Below are 9,385 nucleotides of genomic sequence, written 5' to 3' on the forward strand. Positions count from 1 at the left end.
CTGTAACTTAGCAGTTCAGCAAAGCGACAGATAGAATAAGTCCTGGGATTGAATTGTTCGACAAAAACCCTTCAAGGCAGTGCTCCAGCATGGCCACAGTCAAATGACTGAAACAAGTAAAAGAATATAAAATATGTCTGTGTGATCAACATTTAAAGCAAAGAAAAATATTTTCTTTCAAAATGTTTTTGTAACTCCTTAATATCAAAAATCCTTTTTTTTTTTTTTTTTGCCTTGTAGGGATTAAAAATAATTGATCTCCAGCAAAGTGACTTTATGCGCAATTTGGAAAAGGCAATTCAGTATGGTTTACCTGTTCTCTTACAAAATGTCCAAGAAACTCTGGACCCGTCTCTTGATCCTATCCTCTTTAAATCGGTCGTAAAAATTGGTAAGTGACTTTGTACTCTGCAGCCTGAACCAAACCCAAACAATGTTGTTCTGGATATACAAAAAAAAAATTGGATGGTCGTGGCTGCAATGCTTTTTCTCATTAGTTTTCGCAATCAAGGCACTACTCCTTTTGTAATTGCATATTTTTAATGAAAAGAATTGAATTGAGCAGAAGAGAGAGAGAGAGAGAGAGGGGACATATGTCACAATGAATAAAAATATTTTAACTCAATTGAATAAAGTGATAGCAAATATGTTGTAATGAATATAGAAGAGCTTTGTGATTGAAGCATGGGCTTGAATCTTCAATATGAAAAGAAATTTTAAAACCTCATTTTGATAAAAATATATTAATTTTCTACACATTTTAGACTTTAACAATTGCTTTCCTTTAGTAAAAGTTACATAATTCCAACTAATTAATAAGCAGCTTTCTCTATTATACTAGAATCAGCTGACCACCTATCTTGCTTTATCCAATGTTAATTAACTCCAGTATGCCAGCTACCCACTCATTTTCCTCTGTTGTTGTCTGTTCTTTTAGGTAATGTCCCTATGATAAAACTTGGTGATAAAGAAATTGAGTACAATCGCAATTTTCGGTTTTACATAACCACAAAACTCAGCAACCCACACTACACCCCTGAAATATCAACCAAGACAACAATCGTTAATTTTGCTGTGAAAGAACAGGGTAAGTAAGCATGTGCATACACACACACACACTTATCATCGTTCTATCTCACATACATTGTTGCCATTTGTATATAACTCCTTCCACCTCACCTTAAACATTTCATCATCTTTAGTAAGACCAACTTTTGGGCTAAAATACACTGATGAGAGGAAGGGTGACACCTTACATCTGGATGTAAATAAGAACCTGAAATACACTACTTGGGTTGGATTGGGTTGGGTTGGTTTTCTCTGTCGTTTACCAAATGACTGTGATGAGATTCCATGAAAGAACCTCATCACAGTCACACATCCTCTCAAGAATCTCCATCTTAAAAAGGAAGAATGCTTTGGGTCACCATTATGGGTGCCTTTTATATGACACCTGTGACAGTGATACATAAAAGGTACCTTTGACAGTGACGCATAAAAGGTACTCATGACAGTGACATATAAAAGGCACCTCTGACAGTGACATAAAAGGCACATGTGACAGTGATGCGTAGAAGGCACCCATGATGGTGACATGTAAAAAGCATCTACTACACTCTAAGGAGTGGTTGGCATTAGGAATGGCATCCTGCTATAGAAACCAAGCCAAATCAGACTCGAGCTTGGTACAGTTTACCAGTTCCAGTCAAACTATACAACCCATACCAGCATGGAAAGCAGATGCTAAATGATGATGATGATGATGATGATGATTATGTTTGAATCAAAGACAGGTTGGTCATGCCTGGAACCCCCTTTGATCAAAGGCATTCTCAAACAGGGACGAACCAATAACTTTCATGTTTTTTACCCCTTGCCCCCCTGGCTTCCACCTCATGTGAAACTGATTTATTTATTTGATGGTAATTGTAATGTTATTCATTGCAGGTTTGGTTGCTCAGTTATTAGGGATCGTAGTCCGTAAAGAAAGACCAGAGCTGGAAGAACAGAAGGACTCCCTTGTACAGTCCATTGCAGCGAATAAGAAGAAACTCGAAGAATGTGAAGACGAAATATTACGGTTAGGGTTCACCACACTTTCTCCATCTTTGAGTATTTTTTTTTTAACAGAATTTCAACTGTTCATTAGTGAGTGGTGGACATACTTGATAATGATTTAATGCGTCGTTAGTTGTGGTTGATTAGCACTCCCCTCTTACCTCAGCCCCTTACCTTCTCCTCCTCCTCCTCCTCCTCTCGTTTTTGTTAATGTCGCCAGACTGTTTAATTAACAACCCCTTCTTCCTACCTCACCCTCTTAACTTTCTCCTCCTTCTAGTTTGTTGAATGAAACGAAAGGTTCTCTGTTGGAAGACGAGACTTTGGTGAACACACTGCAAACCTCCAAGTCAACATCACAGGAAGTGACAGAACAGCTTGCAACATCTGAACAGACAGAAGCCAAGATTGATAGCGCCAGGGAGGTGAGAATAATTTTCTATGACACCATGATGTTTTCGGAGAGAATGAGTGTGTGTGTGTGTGTGTGTTTTACATCCATTTTTCCATGCTTGCATGAGTTAGATGGATTATCTCCATCACAGTGGCTCACTACTTCACATTTTTTTTTTCACGAGGTCCACCTTTCAGGGATCTGTCTTTGGTACTTCTTCCCAGATCTTCCTTGATCTTTCTTTTCCACAGGTTCCTTCAACTTGTATTACTTGCTACTTCACCCAACTGTAGCATCACATCTTCATACCAACACACAAAAACTCATTCCCTATACCCAGTGATTTTTTTTTTCCTCTCTCTCAGTTCATTTGTGCTCAGTCATCCATATACACAGACATTACACATCCAGCAGAAACTATTCACCTTGTTTCTTCTCCATCTTTGCAAAGTCTCTGTACTCAGAGCCCGTATTTCACATCAAAAGCACACTTCATACACAAGCATCATACAGACCACCTGCTCTCAGAGAAAGGATCCTTCTATTACCAGCTGAGGTAATACCTTCGTGAGCTTTCATAATTCATATTTCCACTACTAATTAGGCCATCTCAGTAACAGAACATCTCCTGGCTATGATCTTAAACTCCATCTGGTTGTGGTGGCTTGATTCAGAAGTATCAGGGTTTTATGGAATGTGGAACCACATATTACCAGCTGCTGCTCCTAGTTCTACTCTGACCTGGAATAGTAGGACCTGTTAGGGTCCCAGCTATGAACTAAATAGGATGTAACCACCTGAGCCAGGATACATTGAAATCATGGAATGCAGCAAAAATTTTGAAAAACCTTTGCAAAAAATTTAGAAACACTTTCCAAAAACTTTTGCAAAAATTTTTGAAGAACTTTTCAAAAACATTTTGAAACATAGGCACAGGAGTGATATTGATGTTTAATTGATAAAAGATTTATTGATGTTTAATTGATTGACATGTGTTATTGAATTGATTCTTCTTGTCTGTGATTATTCCAGGGTTATTCTCCATGTGCAGAACGGGCCTCAATTTTGTTTTTTGTTCTCAATGACCTTGGGCTTATCGATCCGATGTACCAATTCTCTCTTGACTCCTACATCGATCTCTTCATATTATCAATTGAAAAGAGCCATCGCAGTACCAAGTTAGAAGAACGTATCCAAAACCTCAACGATTACCATACTTTTGCCATGTACAGGTTTGTCTATATACATGTCTATACATACATTATTTCGTTTTTGTATTTGGTTTGCAAGATTCTTCGTGTGAATTTGTGTCGTTATCACCATTGTTATCGTCATCATTTAATGTCCATCTTCCATGCAAGCATAGTTTGACTGGTTTGATAGGAACTGGTCAACCAGAGAGCTGTCCAGGCCCCAGTTGTCTTATTTTGGCATGGTTCCTATGGCTGGATGCCTTTCCTAATGCCAACCACTTTACAGAATGTGCTGGGTGCTTTTTACATGCTACCGCCATGGGTGCTTTAACATGGCACCAGCACAAGTGCATTTTATGTGGCACTGACACAAGTGCATTTTGTGTGGCACCAGCACAAGTGCATTTTATGTGGCACTAGTGCATTTTGTGTGGCACTGACACAAGTGCATTTTATGTGAGACTGACACAAGTGCATTTTACATGATACTAACACATATGTTGAAACAAATTTTGTTGTCTGGGGAGGGTCATTATGCCAATGATAGTAATAACACACACACAGATTCAATTCCACTTCTTTATTATTAGTCAATTGGTTGAATATGTAACCAACTAATCAACCATTTGTTTACTGTGTCAGTTAAACAATCAATTGGTTGTTTGTTTGTCCATCAAAGTTCTGTTGCTGTTCACTACTTTTCCAGTGACCCCACGATTCCCTACTCACTCCGAGGCTTGCTTTTGTCTGTCTGACAATTCTGAGATTCAGTTGTATGGATGTTTGTTTGTGTATTTGTTTAGAAAAGGGGGTAAGGATGAGAGCAAATGAGGGGTTTGTGTATGTATACATCTCTGTGACTGTATGTGTTTGGGAGCATCTGTGTCTGGGTATCTGCATGTGTATGTATGTGTGAGAGAGCATGAGAGAGTGTGGTTGAATCTTTACACATTTATGTACACCTGTGTGTGTGTGTGTGTGTGTGAAGGCACATGGCTCAGTAGTAAGTATCAGGCTTACAATCATGAGGTAATAAGTTTAATTCCTGGACCAGGTTGTGTTGTGTTCTTGAGCAAGATACTTTATTTCACATTGCTCCAGTTCACTCAGCTGTAGAAATGAATTGCGACGTCACTGGTGCCAAGCTGTATCAGCCCCTTTACCTTACCCTTGGATAACACTGGTGGTGTAGAGAGGGGAGGCCGGTATGCATAGGCGACTGTTGGTCTTCCATAAACAACCTTGTCCGGACCTGCACCTTGGAGGGGAACTTTCTTGGTGCAATCCCATGGTCATTCATGACTGATGAGGGTCTTCCACACCTGACAGAGTAATCTGAATGCTAAAATGTTAATACCTGTAATTAGAGACAATAAGACATGTACAATGACCCATGTATTTCTTCCTTATTAGGTATGCCTGCCGAGGGTTGTTTGGAAAGCATAAGCTTTTGTTTTCTTTCCAAACGTGTGTGAAAATTCTTGAAGCGGCAAGCAAGATAAACATGGATGAATATAATTTCTTCTTGCGGGGAGGTGTGGTAAGTTTACCTTGGAGAATGTTTTTTAAATGTTTTTTTTTTTTGTCTTAGCTTGTTTGTTTCAATCCCAGAATTTGTAATGTTTATACTTTACTAGTTGGGACCTGTGGAAATTCCACAGAACAAAAAAAAAAAAAAAAAAAAAAAAAAAATGAGAGAAGCTATTTAAGAAAGAAAGGACGATTTTTATTTTTATTTTACTAAGTTAATTCACTTCCAGTCACAATAATATATTTTATGATTTTAAAATTTCCCTCCGCTAAACACTTTATATTTCTCTCTTTTCTCTTAACCACTTCAACAAACTTTTTAACTATGTAATTCCCCTCTTCATGTCTTTCACATTTCTGTCCTTCTCTTCACCTTCCCCCTCCTCACCCTACAGCACGTCATTAACACTTCTCTCTCCCACTTTTTCTCTCATTCTTCAACTCTTCCTTCAACTAACCACATGATACGTTTGGCCTTTGTCTATTATTATACTCCCCTCTTCTTTCTTCTCTACTCATATTTCTCCCCCTTCCTCTCTCTCGCTTTTACTCCACCTCACACTCACTTCACCTCCACCTCTCTAACTAAAGTATAACAGGTGAACAAACAAGCAGATTATTATATAGATTTTTTTTACTCTGTCAATGTTTTCATTCATTGATCTGTGGCCACGCTGGATCACAGCTTTGAAGGGTTTTTTTTTATTAGTTGACCACATTGACTCTAGTCGTTATTTCTGATGTGGTCTGGTACTTATTAAATGGCTAAGTTTACCTAAAGGGGCGAAAAAACTACGATGCATTATGTACTGACCAATGGCCAGACTCTATGACATGTGGACATTTGCAAACAAATGCTGGCAAGTCCTGGCAAGTGGTGCCTGTTTTTGCCATCAAATTGCAACTGGGCCTGAAAGTAGCTAATGAGGATCTCCCTATATCTGCAGGTCATAGACAGAGAGAACCAAATGGACAACCCTTGCAGTGGGTGGCTTTCCGATGCGGCGTGGGACAATATCACTGAACTTGACAAACTGACCAACTTCCATGGTATGATAACATCCTTTGAACAGTATCCTAGAGACTGGCATCTTTGGTACATCTCGTCTGAACCAGAACAGGCCTCTCTACCAAGTAGGTTGAGAACTTTCTAAATCCTTCAAAAACTGGCGGGGGAGGTATTATTTTGCTGTTTTTCTCTGACTTTTGTATGTCCGTCCGACCCTACTGTAGGGGTAGAGAGATTTGTTTTTGCTTTGTCCTAGAGATATCATCATCATTATTTTAACCCTTTGGAGATGGAGCCTTCTTTGGAGCTTCAGTGCCAAGAAGACTGAGCCCTTTTCGCAAGCCCTACAGAGGGCATGCACTTCGTTTTCAAAAAAAATTATAAAAAATGAAATAATTACTTTACATATATAAAACAGCAGCTGTCTGGCTTCTGTACCAGTAGCATGTAAATAGCACCATTTGAGCATGATCGTTACCAGCATCGCCTACTGGCACTTGTGCCAGTGGCACGTTAGAAAATCATTTGAGCGAGGTGGTTGCCACTGCCGCTGGACTGGCTCCTGTGCAGGTGGCACATAAAAAACACCATGTTGAGAGTGGTTGGCGTTAGGAAGGGTATCCAGCGGTAGAAACTCTGCCAGATCAGATTTGAGCCTGGTGTCGCCTCCTGGTCCACCAGTCCCCAGTCAAACCGTCCAACCCATGCCAGCATGGAAAGCGGACATTAAACGATGATGATGATGAAAACTATATATTCTTGTAGGAAATTGAATGAACTGATACAGTCTTCTTCATCATTCGACTCCTCGGCCATTAGATCAGCCTTTTCGTCTCATAAGGGTTAATGTCCTCTTCTCCAAGTCTGCATAGTACACCTTATGATGAGAAACAATCCAGCCATGACCATCCCACCTTTTTTGAAACACACCAAAGACCACATTATCCAATGTTCTCCCTTTCTTTTTTTAAAAGACAAATGGTAGGGTGAGATTACAGGAAGATTTGGTTTCTATTTCTAGCAGGCCAAGCAGCCATATAGAGACTCCTATCCTCCACAACATTATCCAATGTCCTCGCTTTCTTTTTCTAAAAGACAATCAGTAGGGTGTGATTAGAGGGAGATTTGGTTTCTATTTCTAGCAGGCCAAGAAACTATATACAGACTCCTGCTCCTTGAAAAGCTATGTTGATAATCTGCTATTTCCCCAATTTTTTCTTTTTCTTTCAGTAAGATTTGCCAAGAATTCTTTCAATAAATTTCAAAATATTTTTCTGTTCATATTCCATATTTACCAATAATTCTTCCAACCATAATTTTTTTTTTGAATGATATGGTTCCTATTTCTAGCAGGCCAAGCAACCATATAGAGACTCATGCTTTTCTAAAAGCTGGGTTAATAGTCTGCTATTTTCCCAAACTTTTTTCTTTCAGTAAGATTTGCCAAGAATTCTTTCAATAAATTTCAAAATATCTTTCTGATTATATTCCATATTTTCCAATAATTCTTCCAACACTTTTTTTCCAATGATTGGTGTTGCTCTCTTTTAGGTGACTGGGACAATGCCTGTAATGAACTCCAAAGAATGCTTATAGTCAGGTCTCTCAGACCAGACCGAGTAGCTTTCTGCTCCACTACGTTCATTATTAACAACTTGGGCTCCAAGTTTGTTGAACCACCTGTCTTGGACATGAACCAAGTACTCAGCGAATCATCAAAACGAACTCCATTAATATTTGTACTCTCTCCAGGAGTAGTAAGTCTTACTTTTTATTATCATCTTGAAGTGAAGGTGGAGTTCTTTTACCTTTTTATTTTTGCATTAATTCTCTCAGTTGTTCAATTATTTTTTGACCAATCAACGGACCAATTGAGTAAACCAATCAATAACAAACTTAAAATGACTACTGGAAAAAAGTTGTAAGTCTAATAGAAAAAAATATGTAATGACCATTATTTATGCTTTGTCTTATTTATTTATATATATATATATATATATATATATATCATTGTCATCATTTAGCATCTGCTTTCCATGCAGTTTGGATGGTTTAACAGAAGCTGGCCAGGAAGAAGACTGCACCAGACTTATGTGTCTATTTTGGCATTGATTTTATGACTAGATTCCCTTCCTAACACCAACCACCCCACAGAGTGGACTGAGTGCTTTTTACATGGCATCATCACAGACTAGGTCAGTTTTTGCATGGTTTTTACAGCTGGATGCCCTTCCAAATGCCAACCACTTTACAGTGTGAACTGGAAGGCTTTTTGCATCCATGAACCATGTGTGTATGTATGTGTATATATATATATATATATATATACACACACACACACATACACATCCGTTTTCTATGCTAGAATGGGTTGGACGGTTCGACAGAATCCATTGAGTCAAAGGACGATTTCCATTACCATAGCTGCACACATGAGCACATGTATGAGTAGCCAACTGACCACCAAACAATATACCGGTCATTCATCTCTTGTTTCTATCTTTGTTTTCTCCACACTAGGATCCTGCAAATTATTTAATTCAGTTGGCTGAAACAAAAGGAATGGGCTCTCGGTTCCATGCATTATCCCTCGGTCAGGGCCAGGCGCCAATTGCTACAAGAATGCTACAAGAAGGTGTTCGGGAGGTAAGGAGACTTTCCTGTTCTGCTTGTTTCTTGTTAATGTTGCTGTTGTTGTTATCTGGGAATTCTTTGAGAAAATCTAGGGAAGGAGCAGTCGACTGATTGAAATGGAAGTTTATTCCCACCTCACGCTCATTCATCCCCAGTGCCCTAACTGGTACTTATTTTATCGATGCCGAAAGGATGAAAGGCAAAGTTGACCTCAGCAAAATAACAAAGTAAAATTTATATGAGTGGGGGCTGAAAAATTCCTAGCTTTGGGTAAAAGAAAATACAGGAGGATCAGTTAATTATGATTTTATTCAACATATTCCCCTCTCAGATTCACACACTTACTGCAGCGGCTCTTCAGCTTTTCTAAGCCCTGTAAAAGAACTCGGAATGTTGGGCCTTCAAGGAGACTCTTTGCAATACCCTTAAAGCCAGGAACTTTTCAGCACCTACTCATGTGGATATATATATATACATATATATATATAAATATATATACATACATACACGCAAGAGGATGCTGAAAAGCTCCTGGCTTTGGGTAAAAGAAAATACAGGAGGATCAGT

The 9,385-nt window shown here is 38.8% G+C and overlaps 1 protein-coding gene across 1 annotated transcript in view; it reads left to right on the top strand.

Moving 5' to 3' along the window:
• Positions 1 to 9,385, top strand: part of LOC106877328 (dynein axonemal heavy chain 2) — a 141,464-nt gene that overhangs the window by 88,686 nt on the left and 43,393 nt on the right. Inside the window, exons 61-69 of the mRNA XM_052976818.1 lie at positions 241 to 391; positions 938 to 1,087; positions 1,948 to 2,080; positions 2,339 to 2,483; positions 3,485 to 3,684; positions 5,059 to 5,185; positions 6,123 to 6,309; positions 7,736 to 7,941; positions 8,705 to 8,830. Of these exons, the coding sequence (XP_052832778.1) occupies positions 241 to 391; positions 938 to 1,087; positions 1,948 to 2,080; positions 2,339 to 2,483; positions 3,485 to 3,684; positions 5,059 to 5,185; positions 6,123 to 6,309; positions 7,736 to 7,941; positions 8,705 to 8,830 (1,425 nt within the window). The remainder of the gene's footprint in view (positions 1 to 240; positions 392 to 937; positions 1,088 to 1,947; positions 2,081 to 2,338; positions 2,484 to 3,484; positions 3,685 to 5,058; positions 5,186 to 6,122; positions 6,310 to 7,735; positions 7,942 to 8,704; positions 8,831 to 9,385) is intronic.

This window comes from Octopus bimaculoides, chromosome 25 (assembly GCF_001194135.2).
Source record: "Octopus bimaculoides isolate UCB-OBI-ISO-001 chromosome 25, ASM119413v2, whole genome shotgun sequence".
NCBI classification, from domain to species: domain Eukaryota; kingdom Metazoa; phylum Mollusca; class Cephalopoda; order Octopoda; family Octopodidae; genus Octopus; species Octopus bimaculoides.